The 24974-nt window shown below is 39.7% G+C and overlaps 1 protein-coding gene across 6 annotated transcripts in view; it reads left to right on the forward strand.

Moving 5' to 3' along the window:
• Positions 1-24974, forward strand: part of NFU1 (NFU1 iron-sulfur cluster scaffold) — a 47229-nt gene that overhangs the window by 880 nt on the left and 21375 nt on the right. For 3 of the 6 annotated variants that reach the window (XM_010333508.3, XM_074398749.1, XM_010333509.2), the window contains exons 2-6: positions 4250-4353; positions 12040-12175; positions 15566-15619; positions 15910-15976; positions 23713-23827. In XM_010333508.3, the coding sequence (XP_010331810.1) occupies positions 4250-4353; positions 12040-12175; positions 15566-15619; positions 15910-15976; positions 23713-23827 (476 nt within the window). The remainder of the gene's footprint in view (positions 1-4249; positions 4354-12039; positions 12176-15565; positions 15620-15909; positions 15977-23712; positions 23828-24974) is intronic. The other 3 variants (XM_003922661.4, XM_074398758.1, XM_010333510.3) reach the window with 3 other exon arrangements.

Consider the following 24974-nt stretch of genomic DNA (forward strand, 5'->3'; position numbering starts at 1 on the left):
TAGGTGTACCTTGATTTTACTTCTGGAGAAAAAGGCCTACAGAGAATTTGCCCTCGAGTATCAGACATTTTAGTGTCAATGATGTCTTGAGGTTTAAACGTATATCCTAAAAAGATTTAAGTTAGTAGAAGGATTTTTTTGTTAGTTACCTACGGTGTCGTCCTTGAATAATGTAATCAATCCACTCTTACTTAAAAACAAAACTTTAAACCCATATGTCGGAATGTACTTCTTCTTTATTCATTTTGCTGCCTTTTCCCTGGGCTGAAGGGACAAGAATATTATTCTTCCAGTGTATTTCCAAATTCCAGTGCATCTGCAGATTTAGGTAGTGAGCTATAGAAAAAAGTATTTTTACCCCAAACCTTGGACTTCACTCATTTAATTAGTAATTATTGGGCACCAATTACATAATAATGGTAGCAGCTGCCATTTATTGAGCACTTACTGCATGGCCTGGCACTGGTTTAAGCATTTTACATGGATTTTTGGATTCTTTATGAGGTAGCTGCGAAATTAATTTTATTGTGAGATGAAGAACTGAGGCCATTGTGGTAGCAGCTAGAAATGAAGACAGTTTCTCCCCTTGAGTATGCAGTCTAGCAAGAAAGATATATTAACAAATAATGACGAAGTTGTAAGTGCTGTAATAGATTCATGTAATTTAAAGTGGTGACAGCTCTTACCAGGATCAATACTATTTGGAGCTAGTGTGGGGAATGGCAGTCAGGGCTTCATAGATTATTTGATTATTTGATTCTCATTCAGTGCTGACTCCATTGTTCTCTTGAATCCCCAGTGCCAATCCTTTTGTCTCTCCAGTAACATCTAAGAAACTCTATGGGTTACAGTCCCACAGTATCCCAGTAAAGTAGTCTTGCTTATCAATGGCATATAAGGATTACTGAAGGTAGGAAACAGTTAATCTGTATTCTGTTAATACCTAATTTGTGCCCACTCATTCTTTTCCACAAGCAGAATTCTAGTTTTGTGAGAGAAAAAAATGTGACAGCCACTGTCTGTTGCTTCTTGCCTATTTTAAGCAGAAAATAATTAGATAAATCTTTTTTTTTAAAGTGATCTTGTGTATGATCACAATTTTTGCCTTTGCAAAAAATTTTAACGGAAAATTGTGACAGTGAAAGACTGTTCTAACCAACCACCATTTTGTCTTTAACCTTTAGACTACCCATTCCTGGGCTTGGTCAAGCCAACTTTGGGAGACATTTATAGTTCAAATGATAATAGCCCTTCCCCAAAATTAAACCACCTTTATAAAGCTAATGAAAGACAACCAGGTTTGGAGGTTGAGAGGAGCCTGAATTCTACTAAGGTATAGTTGTAAATGAATGCCTGCCAATATTCTGGAGGTCATAAGAGTTGCAACGTCCCCAATTGCTCCTGCAGACAACATCACTCTTGTAGAACCTAAGATTAGCCTTTTCAGGTTTTTGCATTTCTGACTGGTCCACCCACAAAGAGACTAAGCACTCAGGAGGACAGTTTTCCACACCCCTGTGATTGCATCCTCAACCAATCAGCAGCACCCATTCCCTGGCCTGTCAATCTCTCCTTGAAAACCTTATTTGAGTACTAAAACTCCAGTCTCCCTTTCAGCTGGCTCCGTGTGAATTAAACTCTTCATTGCAGTTCCCTTGTCTTGATGAATTAGCAGTATCTGGACAGTGAACAAAATGAACCTGTGCTTAAATGACTCCTGTGCTTAAAATTTTTCCTTGGCTCCTAGGAAGTGGCAATTGTAATGGATAGTGATGATATTTTCAAGTAAACTGGATTTTGAAGTAAATTGCATTAGGATTCTAAGAATTTTCACTATTAAAGTCTCCTTTTACTTCTTTTTCTAGTAATATTTGCTTTTCATCCTTTGTTTTCAGTTTGTCAAAGCCATCAAAAATAGCCAATTAAGTTTTCTCTGTAAGAGTGAAGTAAAGTTACTACACTGGGTTAATATGCTTTCATCCAAAAAGCATATAAAAAGCAGGGCATGGTGGCTCACGCCTAGAATCCCAGCACTTTGGGAGGCCAAAGTGGGAGGATTGCTTGAGCCCAGGAGCTGGAGATCAGCCTGAGCAACATAGTGAGAACCCATCTCTACAAAAAGTAAAAAAAAAAAACAAAAACAGCTGGGCATGGTGGTGCATGCCTGTAGTCTTACCCACTTGGGAGGCTGAGGTGGGAGAATCACTTGAGCCTGGGACATCAAGGCTGCAGTGAGCCCCGATCATGCCACCACACTCCAGCATGGGTGACAGAACAAGACCCTGTCTCAAAATAAAACAGGAAAAGCATTATCAAGATTGTTGGCTGCGTAATCTCAGCATTTTGGGATGTGGAGGTGGGTAGATCACTTGAGGTCAGGAGTTCAAGATCAGCCTGGCCAACATGGTGAAACCCTGTCTCTACTAAAACTATAAAAAATAGCCAGGTGTGATGGTATACACCTATAATCCCACCTACTAGAAAGGCTGAGGCAGAGAATCACTTGAACCCAGGTGGAGGTTGCAGTAAGCTGGGATCGCGTCACCACACTCCAGCCTGGGCAACAGAGCAAGACCCTGTCTCAAAAAAAAAAAAAAAAAAAAAAAAAGGATAATAGTGTATCTCTTTCTTTCTTCCTTCCCTCCTTCCTTCCTCCCTCTCTCCCTTCCCATCCTTTCCCTCCCTCCCTCCTTTTCTCTTTCTTTCTCTCTCCTTCCTTCCTTTTTTCTGTTTTCTTTTCTTTCTTTCTTTCTTTTCTTTCTTTCTTTCTTTCTTTCTTTCTTTCTTTCTCTTTCTCTCTCTCTCTTTTTCTCTTTCTCTTTCTTTCTTGTCTTGCTCTATTGCCCAGGCTGGAATGCAATGGTGTAATCTTTGCTCACCACAATCTGAGCCTCCTGGGTTGAAGCGATTCTCCTGCCTCAGCCTCCCAAGTAGCTGGGATTACAGGCACCCACCACCAAGCCTAGCTATTTTTTGTATTTTTAGTAGAGACAGGGTTTCACCATGTTGGCCAAGCTCATCTAGAACTCTTGACCTCAGGTGATCCACCTACCTTGGCCTCCCAAAGTGTTAGGATTACAGGCATGAGCCACTGTGCCCAGCCCAATAGTATACTTTCTATTAGACTTTGTGAAGTATTGAAATACTTTTCAAAACAGGTAATGTGGGTTATGAGAGAGGGAAACATGGTAAGGGACAGGAAAGGAGGGAGACTCACTATATATGCTTTTTTCCCTTATCAATTTTGAACCATCTAACTCTATTGCCTAGTTCTAATTTTTTTTTTTTTTTTTTTTTTTTTTTTTTTTTTTTTGACAGAGTCTCGCCCTGTCACCCAGGCTGGAGTGCAGTGATGCGATGTCAGCTCACTGCAACCGCTGCCTCCTGGGTTCAAGTGATTCTCCTATCTCAGCCTCCCGAGTAACTGGGATTACAGGCACACGCCACCATGCTCGGCTAATTTTTTTAGTATCTTTAGTAGAGAAGGGATTTCACCATGTTGGACAGGCTGGTCTCAAACTCCTGACCTTGTAATCAGCTCACTTCAGCCTACCCAAGTGGTGGGATTACAGGCATGAGCCACCGCACCCAGCCCCTAGTTCTAAATTTTTTAAAAAAAGGAAAAAGAAAAGCTGATAGTTATTTGCTAGCTTTGTGCATAACTAAGAGTCTAGGACTACAGGTTATAAGTTACTAATGTAGATACAATTCTGTTTCTTATACCTGGATGCAATATTCTATGCATAACCAGTTATCAAGGGTAGGAATTTCCATTTGACCTCTACCTGATTTTTAATTGTTTGTAGATATTGCTTGCCTAAGTAAGTGGAAATAACGTACAGCTAGTGCTCGACTTACGACCACGGTCGGGACAGCAGAACGGTCATAACACGATTTGGTCGTAAGTTGAGTAGGCTGTATGTACAGTTGAAATGGTGCACGCGGAGATGGTAGTGCTGCCGGAAGCTGGTCCGCACTGTCGTACGCCCAGCTGGGCAAAGTTTGCGCTGCCAGACACGGAGCAGTTGTGGCTAGCGATTGTGGTCATAAAGTCGAATGGTTGTAAGTTGCATAGGTCATAAGTTGATCAATACCTGTAGATGAAAAATGAAAAGTCAGCTCTCTAATTATTTCTATTGCTGGTTATGTTTAAATTTTACATAGGTGTTTTTTATACATGAGAAGTAGAAACTGACTTTAAAAGATTAGAGCTCTTAAAATGTGATTCATTATGTGTTTTTAAATGTAGGTTCTGTCATATGGTGAAGAATCCATACACCATTAAGAAACAGCCTCTGCATCAATTTGTACAAAGACCACTTTTCCCACTACCTGCAGCCTTTTGTAACCCAGGTAAAATTTCGCCTCTTTTATAGCAATTCTGTCTCAGAAACTAATGGCACTGTGCTAGGATTTTGTGGATCATAAAGGATGAGAATTTGTACATTTTCTATTTAGAAGCCTTTAGAAAGAATATTGAGAAAAAAGCTGTATTTTTCTTATAGGCTTCTAAGTAGAAAATTTATTTGCAAGGACATTGTCCAATAGATCTATGAAATCTCAGTATCTTGTATAACACATCCCCTGCAACACAAGAGTTGCTAAATAAACGATAATGAAAATATTGTAGAAAGAAGTTAAAATCTGACTGGGTATGGTGGCTCATGCCTGTAATCCCACTGCTTTGAGAGGCTGAGGCAGATGGATCACTTGAGCCCAGGAGTTTGAGACCAGCCTAGGCAACACAGTGAAACCCTGTCTCTACAAAAAAATAGCGAGGCATGGTGGTGTCTCAGCTGCTTGGGAGGCTGAGGTGAGATTATCACTTTAGGCCAGGAATTCAAGCTCGCAGTGAGCTGTGATCACACCAGTGTGCTCCAGCCTGGGTGACAAGTGGAACTCTATCTCAAAAAGAAGTTTCAAATGGGGGTTGCATTTCAAATAATTTTATGTATTTCAAGCTACTGCTTTCTTTCTTTCTTTTTTTTTTTTTGATAAGAATACCCCTAAAATCAGTAAATTTCTGGCTTTTATCCAGACCTTAGAACACAGGATTTTGATGTGGTAAAAAAGTACATTCAAAAAAAAAGAAGGAAAAACTTTTTTGTCAAAATTAATTACTATGGTTTTGTTAATAATCTTGATTGCTAACAAGATATATACCTTGATTTTCTTTAATATGGGAAATAGATGCAAGTAAAGGATTTGAAAATAAATTGAAGTGTGGTGACTATAATGTAGAGTTAAGGGAGCTTAAGGGGAGAGGGTATGTGTCTACATATGTGTATGTATGTAAATGTATACCTATATGTGTTATGGAGCTGTAAGCATATAAATTCAGCCTCTCCTTTCCATCATTAGCTTGAACACATTCCTGTGGCCATACTCTGGAAGGTGGCTGATTCTGGCTAAGAGCGTGAGTTAAATCAGGGTAGACCTTACCCTTTCTGTAGCCAGGGGCCAGAAGAGGAACACTTTCCTGCAGGCTTGCCTGACTCCTTGAATCACAGAAGAGTTTAGATGTAAATATTGTAAATACTGAGTAACTCAGAACCTTAAACCACTTTAATTGGACTTTTAAACTTCGTAAGACTGAAATACGTGGTCATATAGGCTTTTCAAATTGGAAACCCATTAATTTTAGTCATTGATACTGACTTTAAGCACACTAATCTGTATTTTGGGGGAGTTTACATCTACCTACATAGGTACCTATTAGTACCAAGCATAATAGGAAGAAATAGACTGGGTGTGGTGGCTCATGCCTGTAATCCCAACACTTTGAGAGGCTGAGGCAGGCAGATCCCTTGAGCCCAAGAAATTTGAGACCAGCCTCAGCAACATGGTGGAACCCTGTCTCTACAAAAAAATTTAAAAATTACCGGGGCATGGTGATGCGTGCTTGTAGTCCTAGCTACTCAGGAGGCTGAGATGGGAAAATCACTTGAGCCTGGGAGGTGGAGGCTGCAGTGAGCTGTAATCATGCCACTGCACTTCAGCCTGGGCAGCAGAGTGAGACACTGTCCCCAAAAAAAAAAAAAAAAAAAAAAAAAATATGGAAGAAATATTTTTTGTCATTCTATCCTGTTATAACTCTCATGACATTTTCATGAGCATGTTTCTGGGAGTCATTTTTGAAATACCAGATTAAACCCAATTGAGACTATAATTGTGGAATGATTTTATTAAATACCTATTCAAATTTGGTGGTTTTTTTTATTTTAAGCAGGATCTCACTATGTCACCCAGGCTGAAGTGCAGTGGTGTGATCTCACACTGTAACCTCTGTTACAGGCTCACTGTAACCTCTGCCTCCTGGGCTCCAGCCATCCTCCCACCTCAGCCTCCCCAGTAGCTGGGACTACAGGTGTGAACCATCACACACAGCTAATTTTTGTATTTTTTGTAGAGATGAGGTTTTACTACATTACCTAGGCTGGTCTCCAACTCCAGAGCTCAAGTAACCTGCCTGGTTCAGCCATCGAAAGTGCTGGGATTACAGGCCTGAGCCACCGTGCCCAGCCTCAAATTAGTTTTTTAGTAATAGCTTTATTTATTGTGAAAAGTAATAAGTTCTGTGGTGATGTCATTCATTTTCATACTTTCTACTTTAGACAGTATAGAGTACAAGCGCTTGACTTTTTCTTTTCTTTTTTTGCATTTGTAGTTTTTACCCACAAGGATTTCTAAAAGTTTTTCTTTCTGCAGGTATAGTTTTTCTCAAATTGATTGAGTAGAATAAAGCCAGATTTTTTGTGTGTGTGTCTTGGCTCACTGCATCCTCTACTTCCTGGGTCAAGCAATCCTCTTGCCTCATCCTCCCATATAGCTGGCATTATAGACACATGCCACTGCAACTGACCAATTTTTGTATTTTTCTGTAGAGACAGGATCTCTGTTTCCCAGACTGGTCTCGAACTTTTGACCTCAAGTGATCTTTCTGCCTTGGCCTCCCAGAGTGCTGGGATTATAGATGTGAACTGATGTACCCAGCCAAAGTCAGATTTAATTCTTCAAATACTGGTAGAGTACTGTGTGCAGATTTTGGTTAGCAATAAATTATTAATACAAGCCGCAATAAATGATTGATTCAGAACCAGAGTTAGATTATTTACAGAAAGGGTTGGCAGCCCTTTCTTTAATGTGTCATTGAAAAATCATTCCCTTGTAACACAAGTTTTCAGAAGAATATCTTGCTGGAAATATACATATTTTAAAGGAAATGCTTGGACATTGAGGTTATTTTTTTCATTTTTTAGGATTTGCCTGGTGTCTGATTAGGACAGTGACTTAAGCAAAATGTATGGGAGTTCACTTTCAATTTTTTCTTTATCCACGAAATGGTTTCATATCAGCTAGCTAGAATTGCATGGCAAAGTGCAAAAATGACTCTCAGTTGTCAAATTAGAACCTTTTCCCTGATGGCTAAGAAAAGCATTTTTGTACCAACCATATGTTTTTCCAAATTTAATCTTTCAAATTTAAAATAAAACTGTTGCTTTTTGGTATTCTCTCTCCTAAAATAGGCAATATGAAAATTAGAACAGAAAGACTGATTTTAAATGTGTTTTCCTATTTCGCTTGGCAGTGCTAGATAAGGATTAGCAATATGTACAGTGGCTAAAAGAGTCAGCACCTAGAAAATTGTCCAGCTTTGAATCCTGGCTCTGTCACTTAGTAGCTTAGTGACCTTTAGTTTCCTTATTATAAAATAAGATAAAAACAGTATCTTGTTGAGAGGATATAAGGATTAAATGAACTAATACATGTAAAGTGCTTAGCACCCTGCCCAGCACGTGATAGGCACTGAGTAATTTTTTTTTTTTTTTTTTTTTTTTGAGACAGAGTCTCGCTCTGTTGCTCAGGCTGGAGTGCGTGGTGGCTCGATCTCAGCTCACTGCAAACTCTGTCTCCTTGGTTCAAGCAGTTCTCCTGCCTCAGTCTCCTGGGTAGCAGGGATTACAGGTGCATATTACCATGCCTGGCCTGGTAATTTTTGTATTTTTACTGGAGACAGGGTTTCACTATGTTGACCAGGCTGGTTTTGAACTCCTGACCTCAGGTGATCCGCCCGCCTCAGCCTCCCAAAGTGCTGGAATTACAGGCATGAGCCACTGTGCCTGGCCAGGCATTGACTAAATTTTAACTATTATATCCTATTGTCAATCTATTTAAATATACTCCTGTAAGATGGAGGATTTCTTCTTACTCAGATGGTTCATTTTCTTTTTTTTGAGATAGAGTCTTGCTCTGGGTCACCCAGGCTGCAATACAATGATGTGATCTGGGGCGATTCTCCTGCCTTAGTCTCCTGAGTAGCTGGGATTACAGGTGCCTGCCACCATGCCCAACTAATGTTTGTATTTTTAGTAGAGACAGGGTTTTATCATGTGGATCAGGCTGGTAATGAATGTCTGACCTCAGGTGATCCCTGCCTGCCTTGGCCTCCCAAAATGCTGGCATTATGGAGTGAGCCACTGCTTTTTTTTTTTTTTTTTTTTTTTTTTAACTGAATCTCACTTGTTTCCCCAGGCTAGAGTGCAGTGGCACACTCTTGGCTCACTGCAACCTCTGTCTCCTGGGTTCAAGTGATTCCCCTGCCTCAGCTGCCTGAGTAGCTGGGACTACAGACGCACGCTACCACACCCAGCTAATGTTTGTATTTTTAGTAGAGACAGGGTTTCACCTTGTTAACTAGGCTGGTCTCAAACTCCTGACCTCGTGATCCACCTACCTCAGGCTCCCAAAGTGCTGGAATTACAGGTGTGAGCCATAATGCCTGGCCTTTTTTTTTTTTTTTTTGAGAAAGTTTCGCTGTTTTTGCCCAGGCTGGAGTGCAATGCTGCGATCTCAATTAACTGCAACCTCCTCCTCCCAGGTTCAGGTGACTCTTCTGCCTCATCCTCCCAAGTAGCTGGGATTACAGACACCTGCCACCATGCTCAGTTAATTTTGTATTTTTAGTAGAGACAGGGTTTCATCATGTTGGCCAGGCTGGTTTCGAACTCCTGATCTCAGATGATCCACCAGCCTCAGCCTCTCAAAGTGCTGGGATTACAGGTGTGATCCACCATGCACCTGACAGAAGATTCCTTTTCTCTTCTCTTTTCTTTTTTTGAGACAGAATCTCTGTTGCCCATGCTGGAGTGCAATGATGAGATCTCCGCTCACTGCAACCTCCGACTCCCAAGTTCATGCAATTCTCCTACCTCAGCCTCCTGAGTAGCTGGGATTACAGTCACGTGCCACCACTTCCAGCTAATTTTTGTATTTTTTTATTAGAGAGGGGGTTTCACTGTGTTGGCCAGACTCGTCTGGAACTCCTGACCTCAGCTGATCCAGCTGCTTGGCCTCCCAAAGTGCTGGGATTACTGGCGTGAGCCACTGCGCCTGGCCAGAAGGTTCATTTTCCATAATGAATAATTAGTTCTGTTTAATAGTTTTAAAACTATTAAAACACCAATGCTGTATTTTTATTTATTTTCCTGCAAGCTGTTGTCATAATAGCAAAATAGGAAATTAAGGATTCTGTTGTATCTTTATTGCTGTAGTGAATTCATTCTCAATCTAAACATGGTCCTAGAAAAAAACATAAGAAAAGAGTTGGCCAGGTGCAGTGACTCATGACTGTAATCCCAGCACTTTGGGAGGCCAAGGTGAGTGGATCACCTGAGGTCAAGCGATGGAGACCAGCCTGGCCAACATGGTGAAAACCCGTCTCTACTAAAAATACAAAACATAGCCGGGCGTGGTGGCGCGTGCCTGTAGTCCCAGCTACTTGGGAGGCTAAAGCAGGAAAATCGCTTGAACTTGGGAGGTGGAGGTTGCAGTGAGCTGAGATAGTGCCACTGCACTCCAGCCTGGTGACAGACTAAGACTCTGTCAAAACAAACAAACAAACATTAGCTGGTTATGGTGGCACGTGCCTGTAATCTCAGCTACTCAGGAGGCTGAGATGGGAGAATTGCTTGAACTCGGAAGGCACACATTGCAGTGAGCTGAGATCACACCACTGCACTCCAGCCTGAGCAACAGAGCAAGACTTGTCTCAAAAAAAGAAAGAGTCTCTAATATCTTTTAGGACAGGCACAGTGTCTCATTCCTTTAATCCCAGCACTTTGGGAGACCAAGGGAGGCGGATTGCTTGAGGCCAGGAGTTTGAGACCAGCCTGGCCAACATTGCAAAACCCAGTCTTCTACAAAAAATACAAAAATTAGCTGGGTGTGGTGGTGCACACCTGTAGTTCCAGCCGCTCGGGAGGCTGAGGCATGAGAATGGCTTGAACCCAGAAGGCGGAGGTTGTAGTAAGCTGAGACTGTGCCACTGCACTTTAGCTTGGGTAACAGTGTGAGACCTTGTCTCATAAAAAAAAAAAAAAGGTATCTTTTAAATATTCCAGGAAGTAAATTGTATAGATTTGTGCTTATATTTTGTTATGTTACTTACTGTATCATTAAGCAACTTAATTAATATTTCTTAGCTTTAGTGTCTTCATTTGTAAAATGGCAATAAGAGTTTCCTCTTTATAGGGTTGTTAAATGCATACATACATTTAAAGCACTTGAGCCAGGCCACTATGGCTCCTGCCTATAATCCCAACACTTTGGGAGGCTGAAGTAGGTAGATCACTCAAGGCCAGGAGTTTGAGACCAGCCTGGGCAACATGGTGAAATCCAGTTAAAAAAAATTAGGCTGAGCATGGTGGCTCACACCTGTAATCCCAGCACTTTGGGAGGCTGAGGTGGGTGGATCACCTGAGGTGAGAAGTTGGAGATCAGCTGGGCCAACATGGGGAAACCTCATCTCTATTAAAAATACAAAAATTAGCCAGATGTGGTGGTGCATGCCTATAATCCATGCTACTCTAGGGGCTGAGGCAGGAAAATCTCTTGAACCTGAGAGGCGGAGGTTGCAGTGAGCCAAGATCATGCAACTTTACTCCAGCCTGGGCAAAGAGCGAAACTCTGTCTAAAAAAAAAAAAAAAAATTAACTAATTAAAAATAAATAAAGCACTTGGCCCCAGAGCTGGATATGATGACTTACACCTGTAATCCCAGCACTTTACTTTGGGAGGCCAAGGTGGGGGATCACGTGCTGCCAGGAGTTTGAGACTAGCCTGAGCAACATTGGGAGACTCCACCTCTACAAAAAAATTTTTTTAAAAAAGCCTTTGGCGCTATATTTGGCACACAATAAGCACACAATAAATACTTATTATTACTATTATTATAAACTGCTAACTTTATTGTCTTTAAAACAATGATGGCACTTTGGAAAGAGAATGTAACATTTTACTGTATTAATATCATAGCAATAAGCGATCTATGATTATGATAGCCATTGGTATGAAGTCACCAAATAGAATATATATAGGACTCCTGAATTATGAATATATGTAAGACTTAAGTATAGACTATTTCTGGAATCTGTTTCATAACACAACTATTTAAATAATCAGAGTATTGGCTGGGCACAGTGTTCACATTCTAATCTCAGCACTTTCATAGTGTGAGGTGGGAGGATCATTTGAGTCCAGGAATTTGAGACCAGCCTGGGCAACATAGTGAGACTCTGTCTCTACAAAACAAACAAACAAACAAAAAAAAAAACAAACACAAAAATTAACTAGGCATGATTTAAGCTGAATAAATAGCTGGGACTTCAGGTGTGATGGTGCACACCTGAAGTCCCAGCTATTTATTCAGCTTAAATAGGAGGATTGCTTGAGCCCAGGAATTTGTGGTTGTAGTAAACTGTGATTGTGCCACTGTACTCCAGCCTGAGCAACAGAGCAAGACCTTGTCTAAAACAACAACAGCAACAAAAAACCCAGAGTATTAATAGACAACTGTATGCACTTAAATATAGTGATATATGTCTTTGTTATCTTTATAAATGCTTTGTCAGAACAATAAAGTCCTGGGTTTTCCCCCAGTTTTTCTTATTTCTTCTGGTTCTCTGAAAATGAGCACTTCATACTTCATAAACTTGTTAACTATTTTTTCTAGAATAACATTTTCTCCTTTTTCTTTTTTAGTAAGATACATGTTTATTCAAACACAAGATACCCCAAATCCCAACAGCTTAAAGTTTATACCAGGAAAACCAGTTCTTGAGACAAGGACCATGGATTTTCCCACCCCAGCTGCAGCATTTCGCTCCCCTCTGGCTAGGTATATTACTGTTTTCATTTGCTTTTACCAAGAAACATAAATAACTGACATTGGCATTAAGACAACCTTATTTAACTGTTGCCTTTCTATGTGTACTGTATTTTTTTTATTAAGTGTAGAGACTAATTTTTTTTCTTTTCAGATAAGAGATTAAAAAAAAAAAATGCCTGTTGCAGTGGCTCACGCCAGTAATCCTAACACTTTGAGAGGCCAAAGTGGGAGGATTGCTTGAGTCCAGGAGTTTGAGACCAGCCTGCACAACACAGAGACCCAGTCTCTATCACACACACCACACATACACCCCCCCATACACCCATCTCTAACACACACACACACACACACACACACACACACCCATCCCTACCACACCCACATACCCACACACAAATTTAGCTGGGTGTGGTGGTGTGCACCTCTGATCTTAGCTACTCAGGAGACTGAGATGGGAGAATTGCTTGAGCCTGGGAGGTTGAGGCTGCAGTAAGCCATGATAGTGCCACTGTGCTCCAGCCTGGGCAACAGAGTGAGACCCTGTTTCAAAAAACCCCCAAAATGTTGAGGAGGCTGAGGATCACTTGAGCCCAGGAGTTTGAGACTGGCCTGGGCAGCATGGTGTAACCCTATATATAAAAAATAGACAAAAATTAGCTGAGTGTGGTGGTATGTGTCTGTAGTGCTAGCTGCTAAGGAGGCTGAGGAGAGAAGATCACTTAAGCCCAGGAGGTTGAGGAAACAATGAGCTTTGATGCCATGATTGTGCCACTGCATTCCAGCCTGAGCAACAGAGTGAGACCTTGTTGCAAAAAAGAAAAATGAGAGTTGATATTAAAAAATCTTTCTCCTGAAAAGTGATATATTTGAGACATCTATTGCATGAATAAATAAAAACATATTTTTACTTAAGAAAAAAGATTCATCAAATTGATAAATATGATAAATTTCCATTTCAGATCTTTAAAAATCTGATTTTTAAGAATAATGAGAACTTGCTTATTTTATGCATAAGGGTAGTTGAATTTGTAGATGTTTCAAGATAGAGTAATTTATAAAAGACTCTATTCAGAACTATGAATGAAAATGAGTCAGTGGAGACAGTTTTAAAATTTACCAGATAAAGGCAGGTTTAAACCAGTAGTTCCCCGCTTATCTGTGGTTTCACTTTCCCTGGTTTCAGTTACCTAAGATCAGCCATAGTGTAAAAATATTAAATGGAAAATTTCAGAAATAAACAATTCATCTGTTTTAAATTGTGCTGCCTTTCTGAGTAGCATGGTGAAATCTTTCGCTGTCCTCCCCAAGGCCTAAATTATCCCTTTTTCCAGTATATCCGTGCCGCCATATACGCGATCCGTCTGCCTGTGTCCTCCCCTCTGCTGATCCCTCCCTCCCTCCTGCCCTGCCCCCGCCGCACCATTAGTCACTTAGTAGCCATCTCTTGCGGTAAAATAGCTGGCATATTGTTATAATTGTTCTATTTTATTATCACTTGTTAATCTCTTTTTGTGCCTAATTTACAAATTAAACTTTATCATAGGTGTATACGTATAGGCAAAAAACAGTAGTCGCAGGGTTCAATGCTGTGTATGGTTTCAGGGATCCACTGGGGACCTTGGAACATACCCCTGAGGATAAGAGGGGACTGCTGTGTGTTAGAGATGATAAAGCCAGGTGATAAAATTGTTGGAATTAACCTCTTTTTAACTGATAGAGAGGTTAATAATAAGGAATATTAGAGTCATTCAGCATCAGTTGAAATTTTGGGGAACTGAAGCCTCAATCTGATTGCCAGGGATACTCAGAAAACAGAGCTTAGGTAACTACTTCTATACATATAGCCATTTTATATGTCTCATTTAAAGAACCTAGGGATTTGCTAAGCTCTGGAATAGTTTTTTAAATTTATAATTAATCAGTACTTTTTTTTACTTAAACGTATCAGTTCTCATAATATACCTTAGAGTATTTATTTTTCATATTTTATTTTTTACTTTTTATTTATGTTTTGAGGTAAGGTTACACTCCTGTCACCCAGGCTGGAGTATGACGGTGCGATCTTGGCTCCCTGCAACCTCCATCTCCTAGGTTCAAGCTATTCTCCTCCCTCAGCCTCCCAAGTAGTTAGGACTATAAGCATGTGCCACCTCACCTGGCTAAATTTGGTATTTTTTGTAGAGACTAGGTCTCATCATGTTGCCCAGGCTAGTGGTCTTAGACTCCTGAACTCAAGTAATCTGTCCTCGCCCTCCAAAGTGCTGGAATTACAGGCTGTTTTTCATACTTTTTTGATATAAGCCACAGTAAAAAATATTTTACATTGTGTGTATGTGTGAGATACAAATGTTTGATGGGATAATTTTCACTTGTTTTTTCACTCGTATAATGGGTAATAGATTCTTACATTTCCTTTCTTCATCTCTTTTTGTTGTTCTGTTTTATTTTATTAAATAAAACCCTGTCACTACATATTTGATTCTACAACTCACTACTGGGTTTGAAAAACCCTACCCTAGAAGTTACTTGCACATGTGCCCAAGCTGTGTGGAGGGATGTATTTACTGTAATAGAAGGACATCTGAGACATACAAGTGAAGAAAGCAACTTGCACAACAGTGAGTCCAGTAAGATATTATGTATATAAATACAAAAACCACAGAACAACAAATGCACTGACAAAAAGATCTGGAAGAATATGTATGAAACATAACAGGATTTGGGTAGGGGTGGTCAAGGGGCATTTACACTTTATTATTTGAAACATTTACATCAAGAATGAGTTCATATTTTGTATTAAAAAATATAAAAGTAAAAAAGCCCCATTTCAGCTATAGATTAGTTAAAGATTATTTCTGTCAGATGTTTGGTTGGCAAAATCTCTTCAAATTAGTCTTTTGGAAATAGTCTATTAAGGCTGGTGGTGATAGCTTATACCTATAATCCCAGTACTTTGGGATGCCGAGGCAGGTGGATCACCTGAGGTCAGGCATTCAAGACCAGCCTGCCCAACATGGTGAAACCCTGTCTCTATTAAAAATATAAAAATTAGTTGGGCATGGTGGCATATACTTGTAATCCCAGCTACTTGGGAGGCTGAGGCAGGAGAATGGCTTGAATCCAGGAGGCGGAGGTTGCAGTGAGCCGAGATCATGCCACTGCATTCCAGCCTGGGTGACAGAGGGAGATTCTGTCTCAAAAGAAAAAAAAAAAAAAAAAAAAAGAAAGGAAATAGTCTGTTTAGTGCTTAGTACAGTGCCTGGCACTTAGTCAGTGTCAAATTATTTGTTGAATGAATGATTGATTGTATGGATATAGCAGTCTATTCATTCACCAGGTGGTGGACATTTCCATATTTTTTGTATGTGTGACTTTTATTTATTTTTTATTTTTCCTTAGTTCACATTTTGTAATAACATGGCACAGTTTACATTACACAAGAAGGCTCTGCTGGTAAGAACATACTGAAGATTCAGTTGCTTCACTTTTCTTTGTGGCTATTTTAAATGAAGCTGCTATAAAGATTCATGTACAAGTCTTGGTGGAGCATGTGTTTTCATTTCTTTTGGATATATACCTAGGAGTGGGATTGCTACATCATAGAGCAAAATTGGCCATGAGTTGATAATTGCTGAAGCAGCAAAGGATATATGGAGAGTTTTTCACTTTTCTGTACTTTTGGGTATGTTTAAACTTTTCCATATTCAAGCATTTTATTATCTCTTTTTTTTTTTTATTTGCAGGCAGTTATTTAGGATTGAAGGAGTAAAAAGTGTCTTCTTTGGACCAGATTTCATCACTGTCACAAAGGTAAACATAGGATTATATAAAATAAGACTTGAAATAATTTTTGTTTTTTTTCTGAGTCCAGTGCCTCTCTCCAACATTTCCATTCTTTCTGTTCTTTATTTTTTATTTTTTATTTTTGAGACAGAGTCTTACCCATTTGCCACCTGAATGTCACAAAATCAAGCGAAATATGCTGTTTTTCAACAGTCAAGGCAGTATCTGTTAGAAACGGCTGTTCATTTTTGATGTCTCAAGATTAATGGGACATAAACTATTTAAATTTGAACTGTGTGTCTTTTTAAATCTGTTACTTGACATATATCCACTGAACTTAAATCACTTGCCTGATAATGTGTGAAAATCAAAAGTATTCATTAAACTCCCCTTAAGCAATTTGAAAGCATTAGTCTGAGTTCTTTATGTCCTTAAAAGTGGACTTACTGGGTTAGTGACATGTTAAATCTAGTCCAGTATTCTCTTGTAGTTATTTATTTACTTAGAGACAAAGTCTCGGTCTGTGTCGCCCAGGTCAGAGTGCAGTGGCACGATCTCAGCTCACTGCAGCCTCAGCCTCCTGGGCTCAAGCAGTCCTCCCACATTAGCCTCTCTAGTAGCTGGGACTATATGTGCATACCACCACGTTCAGCTAATTTTTGTGTTTTTTGTAGAGCTGGGGTTTCACCATGTTGCCCAGGCTGGTCTCAAATTCCTGCGGTCAAACAATCTGCTCACCTTGGCCTCCTAGAGTGCTGGGATTACAGGTGTGAACCACTGTGCCCAGCCCCCAATTCTTCAGTTTTCTTTCTTCCATGTTTTTTAAGGGGAAAAAGGACAAGCATTTATTTAATGTTTTCAATGTCAGATAAAGCACTAGTGCTTTACATATTTTATCTAATTCTTAGAGCTATTCATTTTATAAGTGGGAAATTATATGTTTATTTTTTAAAGTTATTTAGTTCTTCTACATATAACCTATGCTATATAAAAATTTTTATAGATGAAAATATGATTATATCTTAAAGAGTTTTTTTTTTTCCTTTTCCCTTTTTCTTTCTTTCTTTCTTTTTTTTTTTGAGACAGTCTCAATTTGTCACCTAGGCTGGAAGTCTGGAGTGCAGTGGTATAATCTTGGATCACTGCAATCTCTACCTCCTGGGTTCAAGCAATTCTCCTGCCTCAGCTTCCTTAGTGGCTGAGATTATAGGCATCTGCCACCACGCCCAGCTAATTTTTTTGTAATTTTTAGTAGAGACAGAGTTTCACCATGTTGGTCAAGCTGATTTTGAACTCCTGACCTCATGATCCACCCACCTCGGCCTCCCAGAATGCTGGGATCACAGGCATGGCCACTGGCCTCCTCCTATTTTTCTTGATTAGATTTAGTAAGTAAGTCATTTTTTAGCTCTCTCTCTCTTTTTTTTTTCTTTTTTTTGTTTAGTAGAGACAGGGTTTCGCCATGCTGGTCAGGTTGGTCTCGAGCTCCTGACCTCCGGTGATCTACCCGTCACGGTCTCCCAAAGTGCTGGGATTACAGGCGTGAGCCACTGCACCTGTCAGCTCTCTTACTTTCATTATTTAGTAGCCTATTTGAAATTGTTCTGGCTCTACCGTTTTTTCTTAAGTAAAATGACATAATTAATAGATAATATTCCAAGTTAGGGTATATGTTGATGCGTGTGTGTGTGTGTGTGTGTGTGTGTCTGTCTGTCTGTCTGTCTGTCTGTCTGTCTATTCATCCATCCATCCATCCATCCATAGATATAGATGGGATCTCGCTCTGTTTCCCAGGTTGGAAGGCAGTGGTTCAATCATGGGTCACTGCAACCACTAACTCTCAGGCTCAATCGATCCTCCTGTCTCAGTTTCCCAAGTAGCTGGGACTACAGGTGCTTGCCACCATGCCCAGCTAATTTTTTTTTTTCCTTTTTTCTTTTTTCGTTTTTTTTTTTTTTTTTTTTTTTTTGTAGAGACAGGGTCTTTCTATGTTGTCCAGGCTGGTCTTAAACTCCTGGGGTCATGCAATCCTCCTGGCTTGGCCTCCCGAAATTTGGGATTACAGGTGTGAGCTACCACGCCTGGCCCATGTTGGTATTTAATAGATGGAATACTAGATTTGATTTGTTTTCTCTCAGTAAGCTTTCTCATCATAGACTGTCACATTTTAGTCAATGTCTTCAGCAGTCACCTGTTTCTATTTCTGATTTCCAGTTGGTAATTAGACTTCTTTATGCATCATTTGTGTTGCTTTTTCTAAATGTATATGTATATTTGCAGCTTATATGCTTCCTTTTTTCTCATTCAGGCAACTTGAGAATATTTTTCTTTTTATTACCAATATTTTCCTATTTAGTAAGCCTGCTATTTACTGAAGATCTGAGGTAGCACTCTTACTTATTTTCCAAATAATTTATTACCTGGAACTAGTTTTGGTTTCCAATCACGAAGATATTTCACTAATTTTCCTTTACTCTTATAACCTTAGCAGTCCCCGTTTATCTCACCTTTTATGTACTATCTCTAAATTCGTTCTGTGTTTTGTATTTTGTTATTATTTTCTGAAACAGTGTCTCACTCTGCTGTCCAGCCTGGATGGCAGTGGAGCCATCTCAGCTCACTGCAACCCCAGCCTCCTGAGTTCAAGTGATTCTCCTGCCTCAGCCTTCTGAGTAGCTGGGATTACAGGCATGTGCCACCACACCCAGCTAATTTTTGTATTTTTAGTAGAGACAGGGTTTTACCACGTTGGCCAGGCTTGTCTTGAACTCCTGACCTTAAGTAATCCACCTTTTTCGGCCTTCCAAAATACTGGGATTACAAATGTGTGGTAATCCACTGCACTCAGCCTCTAAATTGGTTCTTAATCCATGAATTAAAATAGTTTCTTTTATCTATGTTGGCTCAATTCTTTTTTTTTTTTTTCTGAGACAGGATCTTCCTCTTTTGCCCATACTGGACTGCAGTGGCATGAACATGACATACTGCAGCCTCAACCTCCTGGGCTCAAGCAGTCCTTCTCTTCAGCCTTCTAGTAGGCAGGACTGTAGGATATTACCATGTCCAGCACATTTTAAATTTTTTTGTAGAGATAGGGTCTTGTTATGTTGCCTAGCCTGGTCTGAAACTCCTGGGCTCAAGCAATCCTCCTGCCTTGGCCTCCCAAAGTGCTGGGATTACAGTTGTGAGCCACTATGCCAAGCCTCAATTTTTAATAGTATTTAAGTATAGATTCTAGCTAACAGGATCCTAAGAGTCTAAAGAGACTGCATCTAATATTTTTTCCTCCTATAGAACCTCCCTTTGAAAAACTAGAACAGGCTGAGTGCTATGGCTCACACCTGAAATCCCAGCACTTTGGGAGGCTGAGGTAGTAGGATCACTTGAGGCCAGGAGTTCGATATCAACCTGCAAAGCATAGTGAGATACCATCTTTATAAAAAAAAAAACAAAACAAAAAACATAAAAATGATTATCCAGGCTGAGGTGGGAGGATCACTTTACCCTCAGAGGTCTAGGCTGCAGTGAGCTATGATTGTGCTGCTGCATTCCAGCCTGGGTGACAGAACCAGACCCTGTCTCTAAAAAAAATTTTTTTTAACGTAAAAAGTTAAAAAATAAAATTAAAAACTGAAAAACTAGAACAAAACATGTTGCCTTTCTCTTTGTAGATATTAGTACTATTTAGGTATTTAATAATTTCATCTTTTTATTCATGGAAACAACTAATCGGCCAGGTATACTGAACAGTTACGGAATCCTTCTTTAAGAGACCAGTCTTCTTGCTAGTTCACAGGTCCTCCAGCAGAATAACATTGATTCTACAGTTATATCACTGAATTTCTTTTTTTTGTTTGTTCATTTTTTTTTTTTTTTTTGGCGGCAGAGTTTCGCTCTTCTCACCCAGGCTGGAATGCAGTGGCACGATCTCGGCTCACTGCAACCTCCGCCTCCCAGGTTCAAGCAATTCTTCCTCAGTCTCCCAAGCAACTGGAATCACAAGCCTGTACCACCACGCCTGGCTAATTTTTGTGTTATTAGTAAGAGACAGGGTTTCACCATGTTGGCCAGTTTCGTCTCGAACTCCTGACCTCAGATGATCCACCTGCTTTGGCCTCCCAAAGCACTGGGATTACAGGCGTGAGCAACCATGCCTGGCCGAATTTCTTTCATACCCTTTAAGTAGTATAGGTAAGTAAATTTTTGAACAGTTGTAGGCTGTCCTGTATACCACTTGGTCAAGCAGTTACATCCTATTTTTTTTTAAAAAAAGAATGGGAATCTCTTTTATCATCTTCTTAAAAGACAGAAAATCCATTTAATATTTTGTCTTCACATCACAAAAAAAGTCTTTTAATCATTTAAATCATCCCCTATACATAGTACATACAACGCAATGAAAGTTTGATAAGTGAATAAATTAATGAATGAATGGAGGATGTTTAAGATTTTATCTTCTAAAAGTCAGTTAAACAGCACACTTTAAGATGTGGAGCTAGGCCGGGCGCGGTGGCTCACGCCTGTAATCCCAGCACTTTGGGAGGCCGAGGCGGGTGGATCATGAAGTCAAGAGATGGAGACCATCCTGGTCAACATGGTGAAACCCCGTCTCTACTAAAAATACAAAACATTAGCTGGGCGTGGTGGCGTGTGCCTGTAATCCCAGCTACTCAGGAGGCTGAGGCAGGAGAATTGCCTGAACCTAGGAGGCGGAGGTTGTGGTGAGCCGAGATTGTGCCATTGCCCTCCAGCCTGGGTAACAAGAGCGAAACTCCGGAACAACACAGATCCAAGATGGCTGATCACTAACAGCTCGGGATTGTAGCTCCCACTGAAAGCGCAAAGAATGAGAGGACGCCATGCCTTCACATGAATTCTTGTTGCTCATGTACCAGGAGATTCCCAGCGGAGGAGCCCCACGGGTCGCCAGCGCGACTCTTGTGACCAGCGAGGCGGTTTTGCCGGCGCCTTGGAGCGACAGTTCTTGGTGCAGAGTCGGAAAAGCACCATTAATCTTTTTTTTTTTTTTTTTTTTTGAGACGGAGTTTCGCTCTTGTTACCCAGGCTGGAGTGCAATGGCGCGATCTCGGCTCACCGCAACCTCCGCCTCCTGGGTTCAGGCAATTCTCCTGCCTCAGCCTCCTGAGTAGCTGGGATTACAGGCACGTGCCACCATGCCCAGCTAATTTTTTGTATTTTTAGTAGAGACGGGGTTTCACCGTGTTGACCAGGATGGTCTCGATCTCTCGACCTCGTGATCCACCCGCCTCGGCCTCCCAAAGTGCTGGGATTACAGGCTTGAGCCACCACGCCCGGCCTGCACCATTAATCTTAACGCCGCTGATTTGGTCGGTGCAGTGGGTTGCTCAGATTTCGGCGCTGAGAATCAGTAAGCTGGACGTCCACTCAGAAACCTAATTACAAAGACGGTGAATTCAAAGACCACAGATGGATAAATTTATAACGAAGGGAGGAAAACGGCCAAAAAAGGCTGAGAATGCCCAAGATCAGAAGGCCTCTCCCTCAGCGGGGGATCACAGTTCCTCATCAGCAACGGAACAAGGCTTGATGGAGAACGAGTGTGTTCCAATTACAGAAGCAGGCTTCAAAATGTGGATAATGAGAAACTTCTGTGAATTAAAAGAACTTGTTTTAACCCAATCTAAAGCAACTAAGAACTTTGAAAAAAGATTTGACGAAATGTTAACAAGAATACACAATTTAGAGAGGAATATAAGTGAATTGATGGAGCTGAAAAACACAATAGGAGAACTTTGTGAAGTATGCACAAGTTTTAACAGCCGAATTGATCAAGCAGAAGAAAGGATATCAGAGGTCCAAGACCAACTCAATGAAATAAAACAAGAAGACAAGATTAGAGAAAAAAGGATACAAAGGAACGAGCAAAGTCTCCAAGAAATATGGGACTATGTGAAAAGACCTAATCTACGCTTGATAGGTGTACCTGAATGTGACGAAGAGAATGAATCCAAGCTGGAAAATACGCTTCAGGACATTATTCAGGAAAATTTTCCCAGCCTAGTAAGGCAGGATAATATTCAACTCCAGGTAATACAGAGAACACCACAGAGATATTCCTCAAGAAGAGCAACTCCAAGGCACATAATCGTCAGATTCACCAGGGTTGAAATGAAGGAGAAAATACTAAGGGCAGCCAGAGAGAAAGGTCAGGTTACCCACAAAGGGAAGCCTATCAGACTTACAGCAGATCTCTCAGCAGAAACCCTACAAGCCAGAAGAGAGTGGGGGCCAATATTCAACATCCTTAAAGAAAAGAACTTTCAACCCAGAATTTCACATCCAGCCAAACTAAGCTTTACATGTGAAGGAAAAATAAAGTTTTTTGTGAATAAGCAAGCACTCAGAGATTTCATCACCACCAGGCCTGCTTTACAAGAGCTTCTGAAAGAACCACTACACATATGAAAGGAACAAACAGTATCAGCCTTTCTAAAAAAATTATCAAAAAGAGCATCAATATAATGAAGAATTTACATCAACTAATGGACAAAATAGCCAGCTAATGGCAGTATTAAACTCACATATCTTATTATTAATTCTAAATTTAAATTGACTAAATCCCCCAATCCAAAGACAGGCAATTTGAATAAAAAACTAAAACCCATCAGTATGCTGCATCCAGATCCATCTCACATTCGAGGATACACAAAGACTCCAAACAAGGGATGGAGAAAGATTTACCAACCAAACAGAGAGCTAAAATAAATAAATAAAAAGCAGAAGTTACAATTAAGCAACAAAGATCAAAAGAAGCAAAGAAGGACATTATATAATGATAAAAGGATCAATGCAACAACAAGAAGAGCTAAAGATCCTAAATATATACGCACCCAATACAGGAATACGCAGACATACAAGACTTATAAAGAGACTTAGACTCCCACATAATAATAGTGGGAGACTTCAACATTAATATTAGACAGATCAATGAGACAGAAAATTAACAATGATATTCAGGACTTGAACTCAGATCTGGAACAAGTAAATGTAATTAACATTTATAGAACTCTGCACTTTAAATATAGAAAATATACACTCTTATCAGTACCACATCATATCAACTTAGAAGTTTAAAAGAAATCTTGGTTGGCTCCTTGTTTGCTATTCTCTTCCCTCATTTTCTTTCATGTCTCCATTATTAAGGACAATTATAGGCATACCCATATTTAGACTGCATTCTAGCTCGGGCAATAAAGCAATACCCCCATCTTCTCTCCTTCTTCCTCTTTCTCTTTCTTCCTCTTCTTTATTCTTTAAAAAAAAAAAAAAAAAAAAAAAAAGAGCGAAACTCCGTCCCCCCAAAAAAAAAGATGTGGAGCTAATATGTATTCTTCAGAAATGGTGGCCATTGCATAGGTATAGTATGTCTATTCTTTTCTTTTTTCCTCTTTTCCCTTTCCCTTTTCCCTTCTCCTTCACTTTGCCTGCCTGTTTGCCTTCCTTCCTCCTTTCCTTTTTTCTGTTTCTTTTCTCTTTTTTTCTTTCTTCCTTTCTAATTATATATTATTTTTAAAAATATAAAAAGAGATGAAGTCTCACTATGTTGCCAAGGCTAGTTTCGAACTCCTGGACTCGAGCAATCCTCTTGCCTCAGCTTTGGGATTACAGGCATGAGCTGTCACACCTGGCCAGGAAAAGATTCTTAAGAGGTATAAGGTAGTGTTCTGTATGGGTCTTTGCCCTTGCCTGAAAATATAGCATTTTCCTTTAAATGTTTATAGGAAAATGAAGAATTAGACTGGAATTTACTCAAACCAGATATTTATGCAACAATTATGGACTTCTTTGCATCTGGCTTACCGCTAGTTACTGAGGAAACACCTTCAGGAGAAGCAGGTAACATGTTGTATTGAGTAATTAATATCTGTCTTTTTTTTAGACTTTTCTATTTTCACATTTACCTTTATTTTAGAAGTCATATGAATATAGATGTCTATCATTTAATAAGTTTAGTTCTGGGAATTTATATATCATTTTGAAAACTTGTATATAAATTGGCATTATTATATAAAACCAAAATTTTCAATTATAAAAATTTTCAAACATGCAGAAAATAATATCATGCTCACCAATATGCCCTTCACTCATATTTGACAAATGTTAATTAAGTTACTGAATGGGCTTTTAGGAAAAACAAAACAAATATTATCTTTTGCCACAGTTGCTTTAGACTCATTTTAAATAAAATATTAAACATATGGTGTTAGATTCTAGAGCATAAAGTAAATAAGAAACAGCTAAAACCGCTACACCCTCATCCCTTCTCCCTTTCCACTTTCAGAGATGTGTGTAAACTTGGTTTGTTTTTATACTTTTATTATACATGTAAGTCTCTGCAGGGAATAGATAGTATTAGTTTTTGTTCTTAAGTTTTAAATATCTTTTTTTTTTTTTAAGACAGACTCTCACTCTGTCACCCAGGCTGGAGTGCAGTGATGTGAGGTCGGCACACTGCAACCTCCGCCTCCCAGGTTCAAATGTTTCTCATGCCTCAGCCTCCCAAGTAGCTGAGATTACAGGCGTGCATTACCACACCCAGCTAATTTTTGTATTTTTAGTAGAGGTCAGATTTCATCATGTTTGCCAAGCTGGTCTTGAACTCCTGACCTCAGGTGATCTGCCTACCTTGACCTTTCAAAATGCTGGGATTACAGGCGTGAACCACTGTGCCCAACCTTAAATATCTTGTGTTGTACTGCAGCTTGCTGTTTTTACCAAGTATAATATCTTTAAAATATATCCATTTCAAAAAATATAGTTCTAGTTTACTCATTTTACATGCTGGATAGTATTTCATTAGATGAATAAGATATAGTTAATTTGTTCCTTTTTGTTCAAGTGAAGTTTTGTACTACCTTTTATTGTAAACATTGCTGTAGTGGGCATCCTTATACAAGTCGGCTTGTGAATATGTGGAGAGCTTCTTTGTTTCTTTATTTATTTTATTTTTATTTATTTTTGAGACAGACTCACTCTGTTATCC

Source organism: Saimiri boliviensis, chromosome 1, assembly GCF_048565385.1.
Source record: "Saimiri boliviensis isolate mSaiBol1 chromosome 1, mSaiBol1.pri, whole genome shotgun sequence".
NCBI lineage: Eukaryota > Metazoa > Chordata > Mammalia > Primates > Cebidae > Saimiri > Saimiri boliviensis.